This window comes from Fopius arisanus, unplaced genomic scaffold (genome assembly GCF_000806365.1).
Source record: "Fopius arisanus strain USDA-PBARC FA_bdor unplaced genomic scaffold, ASM80636v1 scaffold00011, whole genome shotgun sequence".
In the NCBI taxonomy this organism is placed as follows: Eukaryota; Metazoa; Arthropoda; class Insecta; order Hymenoptera; family Braconidae; genus Fopius; species Fopius arisanus.
The window spans coordinates 171,474-198,043 of record NW_011887750.1 but is presented as its reverse complement, the minus strand read 5'-3'; the positions used below and the strand labels follow the sequence as shown (position 1 = coordinate 198,043).

Genomic DNA, 26,570 nt, shown 5'->3' with positions numbered 1-26,570 from the left:
GGTGTGACCTACGGCGTCATCCCGTTCGACGGGGAGTCACCGGCCGTGGCGACGGCAACCCCGGTGGTGGCTTTGGTACCGAACGGCTGCTTCTTGACTCTGAGGACGAGGACGAGGACGAAATTGACGAGGTGGGGGAGGAAGAGGAAGAAGAGGTGGAGGAGCAGCCGGCGATGTCTAGGCAGCCCCGTGACAGAACTGGAGAACGTGATTTGAGTAGAGATTTAAGGGAGAGGGATCATCACAGGGAGACAAGGGAGGGACTCGCGGATCACGGTAGGAGACACAGGGAACAGGATTACGAGTACGAGGGGCACACCACTGTTGCTGGTCAAGCCGCGTCTTCCACCAATCCAGTGAGTTTTTTCCTCTTTTTCTTCATTTCCGTTATTTTATCTTTTTCGTTTTTTGCTGGTTGATCTTTATTCGACGATTCGGGGGTTCTTTCGGGGGGCTCCATGCGAGTGGAGTCTATGATTCGGCTTTTTCGGGATTTGCCATTTACTCTGGACCCGGTTTGCTCGGAATGTAGGTCAGTGTACAAGCGAAGAGGAGTGAAAGGTGCGCCTGCTCCGGAGTTAAGGGATAGTCCACTGACGAACGGGTTTCCTCTCTCGCACGTGCCCTTTATCAGCCGCAACCTTCGCTTCCTTTTTTACCACTCTACGAATTATCCTCGCCATGTGTGTTGGATATGGTTTTATTTGTTTTTTTTTTCTCAGGTGGCTGCCTAGTTCGATACAGGAAAAAAAGAGCGCTGGGTTCAAGGGAAGAATCGTTTGTTTCGAGGAATTTGTTGTTTTGAAACCTGACGATCGATTATTCTTGATATAAGTCACTCTTGCACTTATCTCGAAAATTTCTACCGTAAAATAAGAGAAAGTCGCTCTAGCTGGTAGTGAAGTTTGCAATAGATTCGAATTTCACGGATTTTGCGGCAATTCTGGCGGGTGAAAAATTCGGTTCGAAGATTTATAAGGGAGGGTGGGTCAAATGGAGATTTTCTTTCGCTCAATTTTTTTCGCGATGATTCAACTCAGTAGCGAGTTGGTAGACTATTTGCACGCTATCTTATATAAATGGTAATTTCTAGTTTGCGAAATTAAATAAAATTCCTGGAATTATGAATCTTAAGCGTGCCCGTATTAGCTTCCCCTACTATTTTCTCGCGTCTTTTTCAGTGGACTTTTATTTAAAATTCTTAGAGAGGAGACTTGGGCTGAGGTGGTTGTTGAGCACCCGGCCCCAGTGCACTTGTACACCTGTCCCCCTTCCCCCAAGTTTCCAAAAAGTTGGCACGAGATGGAGAAAAAAAAGTACGCGACACATTAGCCCGGAGGGTAGCTCGGGCTTTTGTCGGATTTGTTGAATTACGGTTCTTAGAAATGTAAAAATGAAAAAAAAAAAAAAATACGGGGTAGATCATTGCGGTGCATTAATTGCAACTCTATCGTGCAGCATTCGCCATGTGTTTCTCGGAAAATAATCATAATGAGGGGTATTGAACAATGAATTTAAATGGATGGGGATAAATGTATTTGTGAATTTATCCGGCGATATTTCGAAATATTTGGGAGCACGCAAGGCAACTTGAGAGCACAAAACGAGTTGCTCTTGGGGTTTAGACCTAGTGCGCAGGTAAATGACAGGATGATCAGATATTTCCGATTTCACGAAAGCCAAAAAATCCCTTGACGGAGTAATGTAAGGTGGACCTGACCTGATCCCCTCATCCTTTTTCTCAGCTCTCGGTTGGGCTTGGTCATCTTTCAAAAATCGTGTCTCCTTCCATTTATTCTTTTTTTTTTTACCTCTCCTTTACTCACCTTCATACACACCTCAAGGTGCACACAGAAATTGAACAGGTTCTTTTGAGCCAGAGTAAAATGGTTCCTGTCGAAATAACTACGGGGGCGTATATCCCTCTTTTTTCTTCATCCTCACGCTGCAGCAGAATATCTCAAATTCCAGCTTCTCTCTTCATTTATCTTATTTATTTTTACGGCAATTTCAATGGGCCACGTTGCCAAGTTTAACGCAGCCTCACTAATGCTCAAATGTTTTGGAATTACGGCGGTGTAATTTTTTTTTTTCAATTTTTCGGAACTGTTGCATCGGTTTAGTTTTGGGAGATCTAGTCGGTCGCGAAATGGCCCAATTAAATACGGGGGATACTGTTCTATTTATTTTTGTTGCCTTTTGAATTTTTATATCTTCTCCTGGAATCGACAGTGTTTGAGATGACGTTATTTTGGAGATTTTTTAGTCTCTTTCTCATTGATTTTGGGGTGGAAGAATTCAATAAAATTTTGCTTGTTTCCGGTGGTCGATGGTATTTGAAAACAAACTGGAATTTTTTATCTCATGAAAATTCAGCATTAAATTCCATTGAATCCCCACGATTTTTAATGATTTCATGGTGGTGTAGAATCAAAATGATACGTTTCTTGAGTACTCAAGCGATTGATACTTTTATAAAGAAATATTCATAAAAGTATGAAACGAAAAAATACTATAACGTACTATCGAAATTCAATGAAAAATATCGATGAAAATTGGATAACTGATAAAGAGAAACTAGGATGAAAATTAAATGGAAAATTGGAATAATTTCAGACTGAGGAACACTACCTTCAATTCGGTGAAAAATTTTACGAAATGAATAAGAAATGCGGACGGTGAATATCCGCTCGTCGAAGAAATGAATTTCTGTTTCTAATCGAGGTAAAAAGTATTTCCAATGAATCATGAAGGAAATTCACCGAGATATAAAGGACGAGCCGTGAAATAAACGGGTATGGGTGGCCCCACACCGCTAATAAAGAATTTATGTCGCTCGTTACCTGCCCTGGGTTTTCTACGAAATTTTAAAACCTTGATTATTCGCCGAGAGGCCAGATCGAAAAAACGCAACACACACGCACAACAGAGGCTAAAGCACGTTGAGATTTAAGGAAAAAGAAAGAGAAAAAAAACTCGATAGTCCAGGTAGGTTAGGTGCAGAGAGGCGATTAAGTGAATTCATGAATAACTTAATATTAAATATGAAAAAAGAAATATTATTCGAGTGAGTGAACGGTCTGAGCACCTGGCTCTCGATAATCCTACAAGAAATATCCAAATTACATGACCTTTTTATCGTGTGCACGAACGTTGTTCCTCATTATCGAATAATAATAATAAAAACAATCCAGCGATGGTGGGACTGGTTTTGGGTCGAACTTATTCCTACATTTGCTCCATACCACCGAAAAAAAACATATTACCGGTCTCGAACCGTTAAAAAAAAATCTCAGTGAGATAAAAATCTATCGCATCCGTCCATAATAAACCGATGGAATTCTCAAGTTCGTTGAGGCATGAAACTATGGCGGGGGGACACCATTAATACTGGCCACTTCAACTCTCCACTTAATCTTTTATCTCGTTGCGACAAACAGCCATTACCTACTCCGAAAATTAACATCTTTACTCGACAGTCCAACAGATAATTGTACATCTCTCCTTTCAAACTGCCTCACAGCTCATGTTGCGTTAAATAAAAATTTTTAACATGAATTACGTTTACGAAATAATCTTTTACGATTTCTCAAGCGTATCTATCTTTAGCGTTTAGAACATAAATTACACTTAAGGTTGTTAACGGTTGCAGATCCTTGCTTTACGATTTTGTATCCGTTGGGGACTACAATTTTCATCGTATTATGCGTTTACTCGGCGGTAAATTACACTGTCTTTTCCATTAAATTGAGACAATTTTCTCCTTAAAATGAGTTTGCCAACCACTTTTGAATCTTAAATGTAACTCATGTTTTAAATGTTCAACGTTAAATGCGCTTGAGAAAACGCATATGATTTCTTAAACTTTATTTATATCTAGGCTCTCTCATGGCTTTTATGTGTGCCTTATGCATTCAAATTAACTTATTGTGGATGGTTCAGTTGTTAATTCGTCAACGGAGTTAGTTGGAAATTACATTTGGAAGAGTTAGGATATTTCATAAATAATTCAGGCCATTAGATATTTTTAATTTCACTAAATTTCAACATTCCAACTTTACAATCAGAAGACCAAAAATTATCACCTTGACTTTTGTCTTTTTCTCTTCATCATGAGTAATCATGTGAAAAAGGAGTTATATGACCACTTTATTTTATTTTTTTAATTAAATAAATTCATTCTCAAATTGAATCCAGCAATAGAGTGTTAAATGATAATGGCTAAATAAATTCCGCCATCTCTTTTAAATTCAGAGATAACCATTAAAAACTGAGAAAAAAAAGAAAAATTCACTTATTCCCCTTCATCCCTTGCTACTGAGTTGAAAATTGAAAATTGAAAATTGAAAAATAAGAAAAGTTATATTTTACCCCACGTGTCCGTACAGCCCCACCCTTATCCCATTCTCAAAAAATCAAGATAAATTTTTGGAGAAGCTCAGCATCCAACCCTGAGCGCCGAGAGTTCCACTTGAATATCCTTAAATAAATTTTCCTTCCCACCGAGGCATTAATAAGAAGCTACCGATCACGAGGACGTGAATCCAAAGGGGATGATGTACAGAACCAGTGGCTCGTAACGGGGCAACCCCACATGCACACACGTATTATTAACGTACATCACTTCTATTCCAAGCTATTCCAGAGGTACCAACTCGATGCGTTCGATCGATCGCCACCGCACCTCTACACTCAATAATAATAATAATGAGTAAAAAAAAAGAGCCATCCCGAGGATGAGAGTTGGAAAAAATACCCATAAATTTAGTCGAGATAAAATAAATGAAGAAAAAAAAAACTAACAACCGGAGATGATTTCTTGAAGCAGAAAGAATGTAGCCAAAGTACTGTGTGGGTAAAGAGAGGAATAAGAAAGGAATAATGGGGGGAGGGGTGGTCAGGTAGACAGACAAGCAGGTAGAAAAGGTAAGTTTAGCTTACGAGCTACTGCCTCCTCTTTTTCTCCTGCTGTCTCTCTCTTTCTCTCTTGTCCCCTCCAAAATCCAAGAGATTTTTACTCTCGTCAACGGTTTAAACATCCCTGGGCAAATGTACCAGCGTCTTGTTTGTGGCTTTATAGTCGCAAGAAAAATACATGTGCACGATTTCCCTTTCTCCTCCTCGGGTTTATAGTAGGCAACACCGGTATAATCCCGAAAACCCAAAAGAACATGAAAAAAATTCCTCAACCGGGGGAATAAGAGATGAGACTATTCGTTTTTATTTCATTGGACTTTTTTTTATTTTTATTCTTTCTCTCGGGCAGACACCGATGTTTAATGTGTATGAGTAATGAGTAAATATATAGTAGGTATAGGTGCACTGGGAACTTACAATTGAGATTTTTAATTGAAAAACTGGAGACTTTAATAACGGATAGTGAAATTAAAAATTTCTGTACAATTTATCCGTGACGAAACAATTAATGGTTTTTTATTCCGGGAATTTTTGACTTTCTAACTCTCTTTATCCGAAATTCAATTGTATTTGATGTTGAATTTTCACGACGAATATGAAAATTCGAGTGCCCATTGAAAAATTCAGTATGAAAAACCCAATTTTCTTGAATTTGCGAGATAAATGAGAAATTTATGGAGCATTTTTAATTGCAATTGAATTAAGACTCCTACAATGGTAAATTCAGATGACATTGTGACTGAGATTCAAAGAAATTTTGAAGCGTGTTGGTATGGAGTGGAAGAACTACCCTTGGGGTAGCAGAACCATCGAATGATGCTGAATGTAGTTGAGTTGGAGTAAGTTACATATAGATGTGGGGACTGGAGAATAAAAATGGGTACATAAGCTTTGGGTCCATTTGGGATGGTCAGGATGAGGGGGAAAAAAGGGGGGGTGAACCCTCTGGGCCCTCTGGGCTCTCTTGTCCCTCTTTGTATCGTTTTCTTGCTTTTGCCTTGATCTTTCAGTACCTCCTTGCAGTCCCTGCTGCTGCTCTTTGTTTCTTTTAACTTCTCCCCTCTATTTTTCAGTTTCTCTAGTCCAATCCATATCTACCTGCTGCCATCCTTGGAAACAATGCCATCTTTCCCGTCTTCAACTCCTCATCCTTTTTATTTATTATTTCGAGTAGTTTCAAAATTTCTTGCGTCAATTTATTCTTCTCTCTGGATTGCCACTGGGAATTCAGATTTTTTTCGTATTCCCTCTGGAAATCGCGGCGAGTCCTTGATTTTGTTGGCTTTGGTTTTAATTCAGATTTGTTATTTTTTTACTGAGAACTTTATCGTGAAAAAATTCGAAATTCGAATAATAATATTTTTAAATATTTCTTCCATTATCATTTCATCTTATTTTCATTTATTATTATTTGATTCAAACAAATTTTTTAGAGTAAAAAACTTATTGGTAGTTCAAAAGATTAATTTACGTTAATTATCTTAATTGAGAGTAATTTATTAATTAAACTGGAATAGGTAGCTTCTGTGCAGTTGAAAAAATTTCGGTAAACTACCCCTTCTTGCGGAAAAAGTCCAATAATGTAATTATTCCCCAGGAAATATGACGAGTTCCCTAGTATTGCAATTATGAATAGTTTATTGGGCGTTAGTCACCTCCTGGAAGGTAGGGAGAACCCCTAGAAAATAACATTGATGCAAAAGTAGCAAACTAGCAATTTGTGCATTAGTCAGATGGCGCCTGCGTGACTGCTTGGCATTATATTATTTTAGGGTAAATTCGAGTAGGAAATTTTCAATTCAAATATGAGTTCCCCCTTTCTAGCTGCTGCATCCGTCTCGAAGTATACGGATTGGGGAGGGATTAGAGTGTTGGCGTCATAATTTTTTTTATTTCTTTACCGTTTCTCTATTCAAGAAGAATTTTTTTCTGATTATACGCATTATCCGTGCGCCGTTGGGCCTCTTACTTGCCTTAAAAACCCGCGTATATGGGGCCAGAGGGGCCTAGAGGGGCCTAGAGGGGCCCAGAGGGGCCCAGAGGGGCCCAGAGGGAAAAGAGGGATTTTAGGGCTACTCCGCACCTACGATTGTAAACGCCTTTGGCTTCATCTCCTTTTTCCTTCTCTTCTCTATTATTCTTGGAAATCGTGTATGTGTTTCTTTTTCCGACTCGCTGTTTACGCGGATATATCTCTCACTCTCTCAGTGCTCTTGCCTTTTTATTCTCTCTCCTTTGCGTATATGTATACGATATATTCCCGGCTATTAAAGGCAAGCATCTTGTGTAGAGGTGTACAAGGCGCTCAAGGTCCTTCGGCTAAAATTCTTTTACAGCCTTATATCCAATTCGAAGGATCACGTGACTACCAGCAAGTCTCGTGTCTCATTTTCGGTGACTTCTTTTTTTTTTCTTTCTTTATTTCACCAATGTGATTTTTAATTGATTGATTAATTCCGGAATTAATGGGCGGCGGGTTGGCTCGATGTTTGAGGTCTTGGATTTAATGCGTTTGAGAATAATTTTTATTTTCAAGTGGTGATCGAAGTTTGCAGTCGTGGAATAATAAAAAATACTACTCATAGGGTAATATTCAGGGGTCGGGGGAAAGTCAGGAAAGTATCAAATATTTTTCAAGTTGCTTTCCTTGAATGGGAAAAAAACGCGCGATTGAGAGTAAAAATTGCTGTCTTTAATGCACATAAAAAGCGAATTTTTAACTCGAGAATTTCCTTATCTAGGAAAGACAAAAAAAATGCAATCTACTATTTTGCATAAATGACGACTCACGGTTTACGATTTCATGAAATGAATAATGGAATACTTCACTGAAACTTCATTACCTGAAGTCGCGAAGCGACTCAACTAGTTGGAATTGATTTCCTCAATTTTTAATAAATATCCAAGTCAGCCAAGTAGTTCATGAGAAACAAAGGCGATCGATGTGCTCCCTTCAAGATCCAAAAAAAGCCCGTTGTTGATTTATACCTAAAAGTCGGCCTAATCACAAAAATACGCTGAACAAAGTGTTTCCTTGGCCGTGGGAAAGCCAGGTACTCCACAAACTAATCTCCCCGACATACTTCATGTCACGTAATAAGCAAAGTTCGTTTTTATTCACAGTTACCAATCGATTTCAGAGTCCCCAGAGCCACCTAAAGATTCAAACGAGAATAAAGCGACTGGCATAGAGACCTCTCCCTTGTTCCCCGAAATAAATAGAAAAAAATTGGAATGCCGTGTACGTGGTGGGTCTAGTGCATTTTCTTCAAGTCCGGGGTTAGGTAGGTAAGGTTCGCAGCCACCGAGAATGGACCTGCGCGAGGGTGCGGGGGATATTCTCTTGACTCGGCCATTTGGTGCACCCCTCACCCACTCCCCCCTTCCTTTCATTTTTCCCTCAATTTTCACCCCCTCCCCCATCCATCACCCATCCATCCCCCTCATCCCCCTCATCTCCATCATCACTCCACCCTAATGTGCTTAACTTTCAAGTGAGTCCCAAACCGAGAGACAGAGAAAAGGAAAAGGAGAAAAAATGCCAAAGGAGCGGACGGAGAGGGACGAAAAAACGAGAGCGCATAATGAAAAATAGAGGGGGAAAAAATGTAGGATGGATGGAATAAGTGTGAGGCAGACTTGACGAGGGGTTAGAGGGGGTTAGAGGGGGTTAGAGGGGGTTAGAGGGGGTTAGAGGGGGAGGAATGGAAAGAGCACGGCCAAAGTGACGAGGGTATGATGTTCTCCTTAATATCCAACCGGCAGGTATACCATTCTCACTTGTTTTCTTTTTCCAAAAACTCCACTCCAACACATATCGTTACATTTTTTGGACGATTATTCAGGGGGTGGGGTATTGGAGAGAGATAATGGGGCATTAATCAGTGACATAGGAGTCAGAGAATAGACGGTAATGAATTCGCCGTGTAGTGATATGGAAAATCAATAGTTGAGGTTGAGATTGTTTGGCCTGAGATGAATATTTGCAAACGTGGATATTTGCAGGCAAGGTCAAACGGAAAGGTGTACACGGCGACGGAGAGGAGTCGTGACGGATTGCAGTTGGTCAATTTGGGTGTGCCACAGGGGAGACGAGGTGGTGTAAGTAGATAATAATTGCACAAGTGAAGCAACAGCACTTGGGCCGCAATTGTTCGAATCAAGTTGCACTGGGACTTTCAAAGAGCCTTGCATCTATCGCTTTACTCTTCACTTACCCCCTCACTATCCCTCCCACTTTATGGACATACGAGTACCAACGAAAGAGTTAACTGTAATGTACGTCCTCTCGAGCGTAATTTACGATACTTCCAACCTGGTAAATTACGAGTTTGAAAACGTACATTGGGAGGTTAAAAATGCCTGTTTCAGATCGTAAATTACGATTTGAAAAATGTAAATTACGATTGCGAAAACGTAAATGACGATTTCGAAAATGTAAATTAGCAGTCTCGATCTCGTAAATTACGACTTTCCAAGTTGTAAATTACCCGTTCCACATCGTAAATTACAATTTCATGGAGTAATTGGTCTGAACTTCGGAGTTTCCATTGATTTTTCGAAGAATTTGGAATTGCAAGATTTTTAAATTACAGAATTTATTGAAAAATCAGTGAAAATTGAAATCCATAAAAATTGAAAATGGAAATGATGGATCCACGCTGGCACTTGATAATATGCTTGACAGTTTTCGCACAGTACCGCAATCTTCTGCTTATCCGCAAAAATTGATAATTAATCCATTGAAATGACTGCAAAGGAGGCAAAGTCGAAAGTCACTTGCCCGCGGTCATTTTTCGTCCCTTGGGACCCTTGGCATGGACCCGAAGAGGCCCAATGTTCATTGGACATGCCTTTTTGGGGATAAATTTTCCGGACACTCACTGAGAGCCTAAGCAAATGGGCCCACTCTCTATTGTTCATCGACAAGTCGGTTAAAAGGCCTTCATCTTTCAACAAAAATTTATCAAGCAAAACCCGGACTAATCTTCCTTCTCCCGTGAAAACCTCAACTGCTCTGCACTTGCCGGGATTCCATTGTCCGCTCGAGGAAATCCCAAAGAATAATCGTGCAACTGTGGTAAAAGTGTAGCTCAAAGAATAGTAAAATAGAAAATTCTATTGTTGCTTCAACCACATTTATAAGACGTGCCTGAGAAAAAAAATTTGCGATGCCTTCCTTTATTGCACGGAGAAAAAGCGCTCCTACTCGCTGTTAAAAATTCTTCAATTTTAGAGATATAACTGAATTTTTGTCTAATTCTGATGAAAAATTTCGCGGGACATAAGGAAATCAATCGAATTTAACGGAGAAGCACATGACTCCTTACTTTCAGCACCAATAGGATTTCATGTTTATTAATTTTCATTAACATAGAACTTTAGAATCCAGTGACATTTTCCATGACATGATAAATCTTTATCTTGCTGATTATTTCATATATGCATATTATCTGAATTCAAATCACTAGTGAAATGTTAAATTGAGATAAATCGAATTACATATTTTTTATTTATTTAAAAAACTATGGATTTCAGCAGAAATTATGACAAGACTTTTTTTCCTGGAAATTTAATCAGCCTCCAAAAAGTCCCCCAATGTCTCTCTCTAAAATCACTAGTTCTTCAGATAATTAACATTTAATAACACTTCAAATGCGACTTATCTTATTCATCACTTCGCAACTGCAATATTCAAATTGCAAATCGATTTATTCTAAACAGGAGGTTCACAAATCAACAACCTACATTTTTTCCAAGCAAGGAACATTGCTGTTCACTTCGTCCGCATTAATGTTAAATTTGCTGCATTAATTATCAATTTTTACCGGAAGTTGAGAGAAGAATGTTTGATGAATAAATTTATTCGTGCCATGTTCATTGGTTCTAACGAATTCCACAATTAGGTGACTTTTTGGTGAAATTAAATAATTTCTTTTTTCTGCGGGTATTATTCTTGAAAGGCTCTCTCTCTCGGTCATTTTATCCTCTCTACCTTCGCAAAACGACGCGTCAACTTGCCCTCCTATTCATTGGGCCCCGGCTATGCGTCCGAAACAAAACGAAAGAGTGCACGCCGGCTCTTTCAAGGATAACGACTATGAGGCCCCTGGGTTTAATACCTACATATATAAACCAACCGACTAGAATTTCCCCCCCTTCACCCTCCCCCTCGCCTACCCCTTGTGTCGGCAATTGAATTTAATCCACTGGAATGACGGTAACAGCACGAAATTCCCCAATCGTAAATTGGGGATTGAGGATTCACAATCGTGTGGTAGAAATATTTTTCTTTGTCTAAATTACGACATATTCTAGGAAGATAAATCTTTTCAACAGCGAATCAGGACCAAATACTAGATAATTCCTAGATAATTCTAGGATCAACACTGATTATCATTTTTCGTTTGAGCTGGTAAACAAGTTCTACTCAAATTTCGCCTTCTTTCTTTTTGTTATTTACAAAATTGTTAATAATCCTGCTCGTTCAATACCCAAAGAGATTATTAATAATTTCACGAATCCACGAAAGCACGATCTTAAAAATTCTCTGCAACTTCCTACTTCCTCTCAATTCCAAAGGAAAACCTCCACAAAACTAAAGACTTCAAGTACTCATAAGTCCTCAACCAACACCTCGTCTCTGTGTTCGCAATGGGCATCATTAGTATCGAAAAAAAAAGGAATGGTTAAAGAAAAGATGAAGTAAAGAGCAGAAAAAAAAATGAGAAAAATGAGGGGTAGGGCCCGACAAGGTGCAGCATAAGGCCCGCGAGGTGAGACGTGAACCAGTCAGCGAATCAAGGCAGGCGGACGGGTGGGCCCCAACACAACTACAACCGAGGGACCCATCGAATCGGGTTGGCAATGCCATACTGACCTTGACTAGGCCCAAAGTTGCGGTGGGTTGGGGTGCACTCTGTGTGCCCCTCACACACCGACGAAAAATTTTTGCGCCTCTCTACTCAGGGTTTAGTTATACCCCCTGCCCTATACCCCTCACCACCCTTCCCCCTTTTCCCTTCCTGTCTCTACCCCCCTTGCCGCCCCCCCCCCTTCCCCTCACCGCCATTTCTCGCCGCAAAACCCATCGGACCCTGTAGTTCTGCATTCGCAGACTCCACCATCAAGGACACCACAAAAAGTACATTAGACGAAAACACGTTGCCATTATACGAGCGCGCAACACCGCAGGCTAAGTCCTCTATGTTCCCCTCATTTTTTTTATTGCTCTTTATTATTATTATCATCGGATAAAATCGTTGAGTTTTTTTTGCAAATAAAAATGCTAATGCTTTAGCTGATATCGCCATTTTCCGGAGAAAGGGTGAGTTTTGCACTTTTGTTTACATTTATCTGCCTTTTTTTTTCAATTCTTTTTTTTCTTTTTCGCGAGTCAACATGAGAGCAATTCCAGAGACCCCTCGAGCGCCACCTTTTATTTGAGCGCCGGTGCACCTTACCGAATACCACACCAACTCCAAGATCAAGGTCAAACGCTTGCCAGTCCCCGGGATGACTGGACTCTTTTTTTTCACTGGCGAAATAGCACTTGTCGTATTTTTTTTTATTCTCTCCTTTTCGTGTTTTTGTTACGTTTTGTTTTGATTTCATTTGGGGGGAGTTTCATTGCACTGGAATTGCGGGGAGAATTTCAAGGAAAAATTGGCATTTTCATTTGGGAAATTCATCTGCGGAATATCTGCTGTGATGTAGAAGTATAATCGATAATTTAACTCGGTATCTGTTAATTATTAATTATTGTTTATTATGTTTCAACTTTCGGAGTAAATGAGAATTTGGGGAAATCGTTATTGAATTAATTAAAATTACTGAGAATTATTATGGAAAATCTATTGAGAATATCAAATTTTGAATTGAAACGAGTTGAATTTCAAAGTATTCATGATAGTATGGACTGGGATTGAATTCTTCTGGTCAACAGATCGAGGTGAATGCTTTTCCACTGTTTTACGATAATGTATTAACTGTACTTTATACATTAAACGGGTTTCTCCACATGGAATCGGTGTCTCGTGTACCGTATGTAAACGGAGCACTTGCAGACACGTGAAAGTTCATCATTCCGATAACTGAGTTAATTGACAATTCGCTTAGTCTATTTGTTTCTAAAAAATTAACCTTCATGCAAAAAAAAATCCAATGTAAAGTACATCATCAAGAATCTAATTTACAATATTTTGGAACGGCTAAATCCCTTTTTTGATATTGTAAATTACAATTACACAGATAACAATTACGATTTTAAACCCATAAAATACGATCTTAAAAACATGAATTACGAGTTCAATGTGGTAAATGTAAAAAAATCGAAACCCCTGGAATTTATTATTTCGAAATCGTAATAGTCAAAATTAATTATTTACCATCTCAAATGAATAATTTATCCATTTGCAAACGTCACAAACAAATGCAAATTACATTTATGAAAATGTACTTTACCTTAAAAATTTGGTTATCAATTAACAAATCGATTGGGTATCCAGTTACGGCTTCGAAAAAAAAATCCATTAGGATTTCTGAGAATCGTGGATCAAGACTATTTATTTGAGTTATCTATTTAATCTATCAATTCCATATCTCGACTTCGATCAATAATTTCAAACTTGTCGTGTCCTCTAGCGCCGTCCACTGGGAATTCCCTAAATGTGACAAAATTTCCTACTTTATCTACCGATTTCGCGGAAGGTATTGGAGATATCTACCCAAAAAAACCCGCGGTATTAATTCAAAGTTTCAAAATACACTTGACGTCAATGCGTAGATTTTTAATTCGTCGGTTTATAACTCGACAATTTCCTCCGCAGCTATAATAAAACTTGGCAGATTCGTGAACGATCCGAGGGTAAATGCGTCAATCAATTACATATTAAAAATCCGACGACAAAAAAAACACCAGAATAATTAAACGCCTCGAGTTATCTCACCCTAGCCATTCCAGAAAATATTACCGATTCTACTTTTTGGCACCTCATTTCACCATTAAAATAATTAATTCATTCTAAACGAAATTAATTAATTACCAACGAATAAACGGTGAGTCTGACACATCCCCAATATCCAATCGAATCCTTCAACGATTTGATAACAACTATTTTGAGGCAACTGATTGAATTCATAATTCATTGATAATGTCTAATAAAATTCGGTTTAAATTCAATCGAATCATATGAATTATCTCCAGTGGAAATTAAATTAAAGAGAGCTGAATTTAATGAATTGCAGAGAGTTCAAAACGTCGTAATTTTTCCGAAGAATTGGATAAATTTTGATAGCTCACTATTCGAAATTATTGAGAATGACTCGAGTTGGGGATCGAAGGTCCCAGAAAATTCGTGGGTTTGTAAAAAAAGGAATCCCTCGTGTGAGACAAAATCAGAATGAAAATTGAGAGGTGGGGTGATGAGAGTTGCTGGCAGTGGTAGTGCCGCGGTTTTATAAATAGATGAGGTTGCGTTGCGTTCCAAAATGATCGTTCTCACCGCAGATCTAGACAGTACCAACTCACTCGTTGCCCCCGTAAACCTCGAAAATCAGTGTTCACGAATATCGAAAAATCACCCCGACCAAGCCCCAGTGATCTCCCCGGATTTAAAATCTTCCCCATCGATCCCTGCCCTCCACCCCGTCGACTCCTCGAAACAGCTGATCGAGATGCCCTTCCCCATCCGGGCTCCACGTGACGTGCCAAAAATAATCCCAGAATAATAATCATCAACCCCCAAAAGTCCCCAAATCACGATGAAGAGATTAAAACGAATTATCTAATCAATCCCCCCAAATTTACCAATCACCACCCCAAAATGGAGGTGCACAGCTGACCCCAGTGATAAATATAAACTAGCAATCAATAATCCCCCGATATAAAAAAAAAAGCCGAACGAACCCGGGGTGTGAGTACAAGTAAAAACTGAGTAAATTAGTTCCTCGTTGCAAAAAAAAAAATAATAAAAAATGGCGCATCATATGCGACGGCCGATGGGCCGTCAGTATAAGCCGTTCGGCCGCAGAAAGGTAAAGAGATCCCTCGAACATCATCAATCAAACGACCACTTCCCATTTCCACCCCCAGCACCCTCACCCTCCAACCCCCCCTACAAAAAAAAACAATCGAAAATCGATGAAGAGAGGTAATAAACCGGCGAAATAAGGCGCGTTTGGGTGCAGTGGCCGCAGCATTGTGACCGAATAAACACGGAATTGTAATACTTTCGTATCATCATGAGTTACGAGGGTGTGAGTAAAATCCACCACGGGGGTGGTTTCAACAGGGACAGAGTGCAAAGTCGGAATTGGATCGATATGACGAGGGGGTTGTGGGTTGCTTGCACTGCTACCACCTTGCGGCAGACACGGGCAAAAGTCGAATATCCAGTAATCGTGAGGGTAAAAAGGAGGGCCACGTATCCCGGCATCCAGTCATCAAAGAGCTCGTCAACAAACTCGTCATCGCGAACCCCCTGGCCCCCACCCCCCGCTGTACCGACAGCCGGCCGGGGCAGCTCGCGCGTTTAAATCACCGGAGAAAATTGACGAAAATTTTTAAAACACACTTACATATATATTAAATATATATATATATATACTTGACATATCGTTTACATACAGTTTATATATAATTTATATAAATTACACGTGCAATCGAAAATGAGTGACTGGGCCAGTGAATCGTCGTGTCGTGATGCTCGTGACGGGGGGTGCGATTTGCGTAGCAACATTAGACGCGGATTGATAAGTTTGATGAGTTCGGTGGAAATGTGGAATGGAATGTCTCGAGTTGTTAGAATTTAATTTGTGGTTGTGACTTACTGGAGAATAATGAGTGGAAGTTGAATCTCGAGGTGACGCGGATCCGAATGCGGGTGCCAGGGCGAGTCTTGTAGTCGGGGGTTAAAAAACAAGGGGTCGTTGATTCAATCAACAACGCACGAGGATATCCACCGACATGTGCGTCTGCGCGATCAACCCCCAATTGTAGTGTCACGTCGGCGCTGTGTTAACGTTATCCGTTTTACTCATCTCTCATACCCTCCAGCAAACACTTCTGCATTTCTCTCCCTCGTTAGTCATTTCGCTTTTTCTACATGAAGTTTTTGCAAAAAAAGTTAACGGAAAAAAATGGATAAATAAGAAAGAGCGGTGGGGGTGGATGTCTCCGAGTGGTACAACAAACTCTTGGAATTCATTATTTGTGCCCCTGGATTTATTTATTCGGATTTTCATCGAGTGTTGCTCTCACCATGAGGTTCGACTCATTCAATACTCCGGTATAGAATGAGATCGTCGGGTACTTGATAGTGACAATTTAATGAATTAAGTACGGGCGCTTGGATGGGCTGCAAAAGGAAGCGTAAAAAATCTTGACATCATGCGGTAGAGAATTCCAGTGGCTCAGGTGAGCCCCTCGGCAATAAAAGGCCACATGAGACAATGCAGTTGAATCGCCCGGTCAGAGACACAGGACGTACATAATGAGAAAAAAAATTCACGAAAAAAGCGCAATGCGGTAGATCGGTGTGTGATAAAAGGTGTTTTCTCTGTTATCAGTGGTTGTCGGGGAATTCCGAGGTGCATAACGATGACTCCAACTTTTGTTAATGATAAAACACAGGGAAAATACTGGCGAAATACCAGCCCTTGTTACCAAGCTACTGAACATGTGTGTGAATAAGTGATATAAATAATATAATATCGCGATAAATAAACTGAGAGAGTTGCGCAGACGACTGTTGACAGCGTATCGTCTCGTACGGCGATGATAGGTTACAATCAGCACAATTCCGGCTACAACAAGCTATTCACACAGGTATTTTCCGATGAATTGAAAAAATAATTCACCAATACCTCGGTTATAGTAGTAATAATAATAATAAGTACTCGTGTACTTGTATCACCCATGACCTGGATAATCATTCCGGTAAATTGGAGGTGAAGAGACACGATGAAGAGCAACTGAGTGAGCAATTAATCAGTCGCGTAGATACATCGATAATTTATCGAATCAATGGGCTACGTTATCGCGGTAAATTATTATCAATATTTTATCATTGTCATTTATTTGTTGTTATTAAGTCGAGTAATTGGTAACATGCGCATGACTACAGTCTTGGCATTCGGCATGACGGAAAAGACTTTCTGGGTGAAGCAGGGTGAGTCGAGGCCGTTGCCACGGATACCGTTACCCTCGAGACGTCCGAGACGCCTCCCAACCCACCCACACCACCCCCTTTCCATCCCCTTTCCATCCCCACAAACCCTTCATCCCCCCTTTGCCCCTCTGACAAAGCGTGCAGACGTTCCCATAACAATTTTCTACTTTTACTTTTTTATTCCTCCTCATTCGTTAATTGTAATTAAAAACTCAAGTCGTCACGTTTTTCATTTTCCACGCATTTGAATTTTACCGAGGGGATGGACGAGGGTGAGGGATAAATGTGGGTTGTGGAGGAGTTGATACTATTACTTGTTCATTTATGACAGATGAAATGAGGCCGGTATTTATTTGTATTCATTTGTTTTGCAGGGCTCGGCTGACTCGAACTACTCACAACCGAGCTCGGATCTGTCCTTAGATGAGGAGAAGGAGAGTCTGAGGAGAGAAAAGGAGAGACAGGCACTGGTTCAGCTTGAAAAAGCCAGGGTGAGGGATTATTGTTGCTTTTGATTTTTAATCGAGTCGTCGGGGAGTGAGGTATCGGGAAAAGTTTGATTTTGTGTGGGGGGGGAGGATTCAGTGATTATTAACGGGATATTGGAAATGCAGGGGGGGGGGGATGTCTTTTGTTTTGGAAATGGGGATGGGAAAATGTTGGAATTAAATTTTCATTGTGATAGACTCGAGGGAGGGAGAGAGGCTGGAGGTGCTATTTCCCAGTGGAAATCTCTGTCAGGCAATTTCATGGGTGTTTTTTTATCTTCGGATTTTTTTTTTTTGAGCAAATTGGATCAACTCGTCTGGGGGTAGAATTTTCAATGATTTGGGGTGGATTTCAGACGAAACCTGTGGCTTTTGCGGTCAGGACTAATGTCAGCTATGATGGCTCGGTTGACGATGATTCACCGGTACACGGCTCTGCCGTCAGCTTCGACGTTCGGGACTTTCTTCACATCAAGGTAATATTATCAAGAATTTCAATCCGAGTGCTCTTACATGTGGTTTAAGTATATTAAAATCTCGGTATTATAATTGAAAACTGGAAGTCCCACAAATGAATCTCTCAATTTCGTTCCAAAACAAATTTCTGTCAAATTCTGCAGACGAAAAATTCCGAGTGCACAGGGAGTTTTTTAAAAATCTCCTTGAAAATTAATGCGACATTTGCCTGAAAGTTCTCTGTCTTCCCTGAAGCCACCGTGATATTACTACTGACTATTCCTTCCAATGCAATTAAAAAATATGTTCTAATGTTATTGACTTATTTCGAATTGGAGGAGAAGTACGACAACAACTGGTGGATTGGCAGGCTCGTGAAAGAGAATGCGGACGTGGGATTTATTCCATCGCCGGTTAAATTGGAGGCCCTAAGAGTCCAGGCGAGTGCAGCACGTGGGACAAAGGGTTTATATTCAACGAGAGGTGGTTCATCGGGTAATTTGGGGGAGAGTGGTATGCCATCGCGTGGATCAACTCCACCAACACCAGGTAATATCGATAACCAAATCGCAATTCTCCAATCGCAATCAACGGAAAATACCGCCAGAGTCTTCCCAATCCCACAGCCCAATTAAGTGTTCTCTATCTTTCTTGATTATTTCCACAAGGAGATGATAGCGACAGTGTGGGAAATGCCAGGCCAGGCAAGACAACACTCACAACACCACCAGCCAAGGAGAAGCGGAAGAATTTCTTCAAAAAACCGGTAATATTGACAATACCCTCTGAATCCAATTGTGCTCAATACATTCAGTGATTGGATCTAGTGCAATGCCCTCTTAATGCTTCACCCTCGCTTATCAACTAATTGATCAATCAAAATCTTTTTTTTTTTCATCACTCTGGGTCACGGCCACCGATACAGTCCTACGTGAGTAGTTTTTCATCATTTTTATGCATTTAAATTTTGAATTCAGGACTGAAGAGATTAAACCATGGAATCTCCTAGAATCCTAGAATCATTCCGCCAAACTGATGATTTACGCAATATTCAGAACGTATCAATATCAAGTGAAATCGATATCCTATACGTCAAAAATCAATGACAAAATATCAAAAAGAAATAAATACAGCAACATCAAAAATTGCGAGGAGATAATCTTAAAAAATCGAACATTTTATCTCTTTGGCACTGAATTAATTTCTAGAACTCCAGAATCGAGAGACTAACAAACAATTTAATCCCCAGGAAACTGCAACTCCCTACGATGTAGTACCATCTATGAGGCCAGTTGTACTGGTTGGACCATCACTCAAGGGCTACGAAGTGACGGACATGATGCAGAAGGCGCTTTTTGATTACCTTAAGCACAAATTTGAAGGACGGTGAGCTAATACTATCAAACAAGTGTTTACAAATGATAATCATAGAAAATAAATTTCTACTGTGAAGAAAAAAAAAATGTTCTGATAAGAAGACATTGAAATCTAACACGAAAATATGTTTTGTCTCTCCAGGATCATAATAACCAGGGTAATGGCGGACATATCGCTAGCAAAGAAATCACTCTTGAACAATCCAACAAAACGAGCGATAATGGAGCGTTCAACGAGCAGAAGCAGTTGTCTAGCCGAGGTTCAGGCTGAGATAGAGAGAATATTCGAACTTGCCCGAACACTTCAACTTGTTGTCCTCGACTGTGACACGATAAATCATCCCTCACAGTTGGCTAAAACCAGTCTAGCACCAATAATAGTTTATCTGAAAATTTCATCGCCAAAAGTACTGCAGAGACTGATTAAATCACGTGGCAAATCCCAAACGCGTCACTTGAACGTTCAAATGGTAGCGGCTGAGAAGTTGGCTCAGTGTCCACCGGAGATGTTTGATGTTATACTTGATGAAAATCAGTTGGACGAGGCATGTGAGCATGTTGCCGAGTACCTGGAGGCATACTGGGGGGCAACACATCCACCAGTTGTCGCACCAGTCCCCCGTGCCATGACAGCACCCTCTGACACAACAGCTGGTGATGTTCTAGCACCTCGCGTACCCTCAGGTATTTATCAAAATAATCTACCTATCACCAATTACGTTGATCGATATTTAGATGATTACATATAAACGATATTTAGATATCTAGTGGTTTATGCATCGAATTACTTTAATATTATATTTCTATGACTTCAGCATCTTGATTTATCACGTGCCGACCATCTCTATTAATTTATTTTCAATCTGATTAAATCACGTTTTTTTTCAACTGAGCACACGCCACAAACTTCACATCGAAAAATATACGCGAAATATGGAATATCAGCCGACTGCATATATTTCAGGGAATATATTGAGAATATATGGAAAATATATAGAATAAATATATTTTATAGTTATTCTGTACAAATCGGCCAGTTTCACGTATTTCAGTGTATATTTTTTTCGGTGGGCCATTGCACAGAGAAAAAAAGATTTCACATTCTCAGGAAAAATCTCGGTATTCTTAAATCTAAAATGATAAAATGGCTGAATTACGAATTAATGAAAACTGGAATATATTACACATAACATATTCCTCGAGCGATGCCAAAAATGAGTTGAGTCATTTAAGTATTCAAAAAGCAGTTCGATTTATTCTGACCCAAGAGGTTCTGAACAGATTGCCAAAAATCAATATCTCGATCTGTTACCGTCCAACAAATTTTCATTCTTTTTATCATTATGAAGAATAATAAATGATTTTCCCTGAGTATTGAATTTTCAATTTTCAACTGCACACACAACTGTCACTGATCAATATCTATCACTGTTATCATGAACTGAGTAATAGGGTAGTATTAATGTCACCCGCTGTTTATCTTTAATGCAACCCAAGGTGGCCATCACGTCTCTCACTACGCACATGAGAAAAGAGGTAACCCCCTTCCCACCCCCCACCCATTACCCCAGTAATTAGTGTTGATATCGACCGGTGTAGTTATTTAGATTTGGAGTAGCTCTCGGTAGATCTATGGCTTCATGGTACGTTTGTCATAGCCTCGATATGTACTTTACTGCATTTTTGGTAATGTTCATGTAGTTGTGTAATTATTCAGTGGCAAAAGATTCTTTTTCACTGTAGATTTATTAATGGTTCAGGAGAAAAGTGTAGAACGAGGTCAGAGTATTTTATTTTGACAATTTTGAGGATTTTTTGGAGATCGGGTGTCCTTTGGGCAGATTTTCGCGAATTTTAGTGATTGTACAGTGTATCGGAATTTTAGGCATTGTCTGAATTGATTTTCTCGTCTCTGAGAGTTTTATTCTCGTATATGAGATGAATATACATTAAATGAACCGTTGGTTGTTGGAAAAATTAATATTTGAAAAAAAATCAATTTTCACCCCCAAAAATCGTGGATCAATCCTCTGGGGCCAGGGTGTAATGACAATTAGTTGATTTTCCAAATATTCGTCAATATCTACTTCCACAGCGCTGCGGAATCACTAAAACTCAGAAAAGTTCCACCAAGTTCTCTCCCCATATTACACTCATCTCGTTGTACCCTTTTTGCTCCTGGATTCTCTTCATTTATTGAACTGAACGAATCCCCAGTAAAATTCTCGATAACTGCCTGAAAATCCGTGATCGATCAATCGAAAAAAATACAATAAAAAAAAAAAAATCTCGACACCGTGGTGGACGCGTCCTTGGCAACAATTGTATCGAAAAAAAAGAGGGGAAAAAATGAATGAGTCCCTGTCGAGGATATGCTCGAGTGCACTGAGGGTACCTGGTAGCCTCACTCTGTGTTTCTTTTCAGCGGCAATGTATGGATCCCAGCACTTGTACCCACAACAGTGAAACGAGAGGGGAGAGGCCCCCCCTCGTACCCGCGTTAGTCTCTTTATCTTTCTCCCTCTTGCTCTCTGTCTCCTACCAGCCACCCACCCACCCTATACCCTGGACCGAGAAAAAAAATTGCACTTGTCAAATAACTCCACTACCAAATTTACTCCAACTATTCATCAGCATTCACCTGCAGCAAGTAAATGTACTCACACTTACACGAAGACGTAATTTTTTTTCTCAGTGCACAATTGGCTACCACCCGCCACCCCCCACTTGTGCACTTTTTCTCTTCACTTGACACTTTTCTCAACTTTGTTATTAATTATCTGCAGCTTGGAGATCTAACGTCACAGTCTTACTTTTATATCTCCCCCCTCGACGTGATACAATTGATTTTACCCACAAATAGATTTGAAATAAAAAGACAGATAATCCAGATTGAAACAAAACAATCGATTGGCACCGAGTTACTCCCGATATTTAATCACAATTATTGAATTTCTATTGTCCTGTGGTGGACCAGTCGAGGCTGTCGCTGCGACCGGGATCATCCGAAAAGCAGTGAGACTCAGCCTAAAGGGCTAAACCATCGATTTAAAAACAAATCCCTCGAATCCGCTAAAAACCGTAAAAATTGTTCTCGCCGTATCCACAAAAGAATAGCCTTAAAATCGAATCGAATAATAAATAACAATCAACTCGTGGAGCAATTAGCCACTTGGAGTCAGTAAGACCCAGAGACATAGAGGGAGAGAGGAATAGTAATTAATCTAATTAATCGTCAAACAATGAGACCGCGAGCACCCATTGGCGAGGTCGCGTTGTAAGTACTTACGCTTTTGAAGCATGAGATCAACCAAAATCGTTGCAAATTCTACCCCCAAAAAAAAACCGTGAAACTCTCTGGACCACATCAATCATCATAGAGCATATCCCCCTCGAGTAGCCCTCCATCTTCTAATCGGGATCGATACGATTCGTCGATTTGTTATCGGGCGAATGATTTTATCCATTCAATAACAATTCCTTGTGAAGGGGTAAAAGGTAACAAGTCGATTTATTCAATGGGTTTTTCCAGAAATATCATTGGATTTCACAAATATAGCAATTTTTTCGTAACTCTTATTCCACTTCGCGAAAGATCGATATTATATATTGGTATCAAACTAATCGATTAGATCCATTGATTTTTGACAAATAATCATTCGCCTAGTAATTCCCCATCGAATTGTATGCGATCCCGCCTAATACTGATTTTTATTATCAACTAGACTAGTCCACGTTACAAAAATAACGGTTTAGTACACATATAAACATGTGTAACGTTAGACCAACTAGTGATACCGCGAGACCATCAATTATCGAGTTTGAGCCTGACAGTCATCAGGTCGATCATCATTCACAAATTATTTATGAATTATTTAATTCATCTGAGCAGTTGCATGAGCAGAATTGCGCTTGAGCTTTTTGTACTCGTGTTGAATAGTATAGAACATAAATCCAATGGGAATTGAAGGTAAATTACCACCTGAGAGACAGGAAGTTGTTTTGTTTGGGATGACAACCACATTCAATTGATTTAAAGTGATTATTTAACGAGTGATACCCTTTGATGATTGTCCCAATGTGATAATTCTTGGGGAATAATGATCATTGAATTTTATCGACAGGGACTGGTTCCTATGGGCATGGCAGCACCAGGAGATCCAGGATGGAGAGAGTTGATCGCAATGAACGAGAGAGGGAACGTGAGAGGGAACGTGAGAGGGAACGCGAAAGGGAACGAGAGAGGGAACGAGAGAGAGAGCGAGAGAGGGATCATGATTATGGCACTGAGGAGGATTCGTACCTAGGTGGTAGTGTGGATTATGGTAGTGTATCAAGACGACGACAGCAAGACTCGAGGGCACTCAATGCCATTTAGGAGCTGGAGCCCCGGGGCTTATCGCTACAGCGGTGTCCCCACCTTAAAACTACCGCCCTTTAGTTTTAAACGAATGATGAAGTTATTTCATTACAGTGCGCAATTTGCCTTCCCTTAAGGATGTTTATCCAAAATCGCAAGTTCTTTTTTAAATAATCCTTTTTAGTCTCAAACATTTGTTATATTTTGTTCATTATTCTCTTTCTGGTAATTTTTGGGATTGAATTTAACGGATTCAACTTCCAGCGAAATTTCAAATCCCACTGATTGTTTTTTTCAATTAATTGAATTCAGAGTAAATGTAAGTAGGAGTTTTTTTTTCGTGTGCTCCAATATGAGTCGATAAAAAAATCAGGAATTTCAGTGAAAAGTGAAAAATGGAGATTTGCTGAAAATGGCTAAGCATCCTTAATTTTTTTCAAATCCAGGAGACCAACGTCTCACCAGAAATACCCAAAACCACGTAATCTCTCATTAAATTGTAAATGAAGTATAATAGCACTTTTTAAACTCCGGACTATTTTTATCGTATTTTCATTTACGTCCGGGGGAATTGTCATTGTTGGCTCACTGGAATGAGTAGTGAGATATTTATTGATTATTAGGGTAATGATACTTTTCTTCTATCCGAAGATCGACCAAATGAATTATGGATTGATTTATGTTGTGGGAGGGGATCTCATTGTTTAAAATCAGAGCAATTCTCGTGGTTATAGCGAGCAACTAAATGAGAATTGTGGAGTTTAATGGCTTTATTACTGTTGAGTGAAGGAGAGTTTGATAATTATGGGAGTCGACTCAAATGATCGGGGGACTCGGTCAACAGGTGTTTTCTTTGGGCTTTTACTTTGAATCTTTTTCTATTCTCAAGACAGTGAATCCGGAATAAACATAATTAGTAGTTCTGGATGCAATTTAACTGAAATTATGATGAAAAATGGCCCCCGGGGCGATGGTTATTTGTGTCGAGTTGAAAATAATTCTGGGCTATAGAAGCGACGAAAGGATGCCACCCAATGCTGTCACTCTCTCATTTGAACTCTCGTGTCTTTCGTCGATTGTGACCGACCAATTGCAACTTAATGTTTCTTATTTGTCCATTAGTAATTGTAAGATTATGAGTGATGAGATTGAACAAATGGTGAGAGTACCCACAGATCCTTTGGGTCGAGTTTTAATATTCACATCGGTTGCTCGATTGTTGTTGATGGAGAAGTTTGAACAAATGGCGAATTATTGAACAAATTGTACTGAGTAATTTAATCCTTGGCGAGTGACAATTTTACTGTTTAGGGTTATGAGAGCAGAAAGTAATGTTTTTTTTTTCAATTATTATTTCACCGTTTTTCTTTTTCTTATTAGAGTTATATCATTTTCATTCGATAGAGATGCAACTTAGATGTAAACAGTGGAAAGAACAGGAGAAACAAGAATATAAATAGATAAGTAAATATGTTTTTGGGCCAGAATTGGTGTCTTCTGGCATTTGTTGACTTTATTCCAGAGGAAAGTCGATGGTTAGGAAAAATCTAATATACTCGACTTATTGTTCCACACTGAGTGAGAGAATTATTTAAAAAAAATCAAACATCCGATTATTGCGAGTGTATAAATTTAAAAAAATACGTTTTTACGTGCGTGCCAGCGTGCGCTATATATATATATGTATACTTAAAAACAGAGTAATATGTATATGTATATATATAACTTGATTGCAGCATTGAGGTGAGTCGCGTTAATTGAGGTTAAACGATATTTGGAAAAAAGAGTTTTTACTGCGTGTTGTGTAGCCAATGAATATAAATGATCATCGACCAGCTAGAGAACAATTCACTGTAGCATTCATTCGTTTATTTTCCTATTTTTATTCAGTGAAATGATGAAACTCAAAATACGCACACGCTACTTCGTGTAAATAGTAAACAAGGCGAGAATAACAGGGGAAAATTGAGAAAATTGTGGACAAAAAAAAATTAACTCAAGTCTCTATGATTGTCCGAAAATACGAGATTATCTGGATTTAAGAGAAATTAAAATGAAAATGACAGATCAACCAGCATTATCTCCGTTACAATTTTAGCATCAGAAACCTATTGTATCGAAGCTATTGTAAATAATGTAAGAATTGAGAGTATTGAATGAGATTTAAGAAATAATAATAATTCAACTTCAAGTAAAAAAAAAAAAACGTTTGACTGCTGCGAGGTGCCAGTCTATCAATTATTTGAACAAAACCCTGATTGAAAGTCCAATGATAAATTAGAGGTGTGATCGAGGAATACTTTCATTTATTTTTCAGTGAGAATATGGGAGATATGGATAAACAGATTTTAGCGATTCATTGGTTCCCTAGGGGTTCTGGGCCTTTTTACTGTCCTTATCAAATCAATTCTCAGAGAGCGTTCTAATTATCGGACCGAAACAATTAAATTGCGAGTGATGGATTTTTACTACGAGATGTTGATTAAATTTGAATTAACGTACGGTTTAGGATTTAATTGGAGTTTTATACTGATAAAACTCCAATTAAATCCTAATCGGCCACTGGGCCGATTGACATTTTTTGCCGCTAATATTATTCTTCCCGTTATTGTTAAGTAGAGTCGACCAATCGAGGGATAAAATCGGCCGATTCGAATCAGTGAGAATAAATTCCAAATTTGGATGAAGACGAGAAATATCGACTTATCCATGTTTATTTTTTCACATTTCATACAAATTATTGACCCCCGACGATTGGAAACCTGTAATTCTTTTTACTGAGTCAATACCGAGGCTCATAGTC

The 26,570-nt window shown here is 39.3% G+C and overlaps 1 protein-coding gene across 7 annotated transcripts; it reads left to right on the top strand.

Annotated features, from left to right (window-relative positions):
• LOC105262751 (voltage-dependent L-type calcium channel subunit beta-2) lies at nucleotides 1–25,758 on the top strand. 7 transcript variants are annotated; one of them, XM_011298501.1, is made up of 11 exons: nucleotides 1–356; nucleotides 8,923–9,018; nucleotides 17,462–17,578; nucleotides 17,932–18,051; nucleotides 18,370–18,580; nucleotides 18,703–18,797; nucleotides 18,957–18,962; nucleotides 19,281–19,417; nucleotides 19,550–20,091; nucleotides 20,905–20,943; nucleotides 23,532–25,758. In XM_011298501.1, the coding sequence occupies exons 1-11, from the start codon at nucleotides 174–176 to the stop codon at nucleotides 23,783–23,785; spliced, it is 1,800 nt and encodes a 599-aa protein (XP_011296803.1). In that variant the 5' UTR covers nucleotides 1–173; the 3' UTR covers nucleotides 23,786–25,758. The 7 variants fall into 7 exon arrangements, with proteins under 7 accessions (XP_011296803.1, XP_011296802.1, XP_011296804.1 ...); XM_011298500.1 differs by having other exon boundaries at nucleotides 18,700–18,797; XM_011298502.1 differs by lacking the exon at nucleotides 8,923–9,018 and having other exon boundaries at nucleotides 18,700–18,797.
• The last annotated feature ends 812 nt before the right edge of the window (nucleotides 25,759–26,570 follow it).

Bases quoted from the DNA above. Each gene is read 5' to 3' on its own strand.
- LOC105262751 (XM_011298500.1), top strand. From the start codon at position 174: ATGTCTAGGCAGCCCCGTGACAGAACTGGAGAACGTGATTTGAGTAGA. The intron at 357-8,922 runs GTGAGTTTTTTC...GGATATTTGCAG, and splicing joins CCGCGTCTTCCACCAATCCA to GCAAGGTCAAACGGAAAGGT. The intron at 20,092-20,904 runs GTATTTATCAAA...ATGCAACCCAAG, and splicing joins AGCACCTCGCGTACCCTCAG to GTGGCCATCACGTCTCTCAC.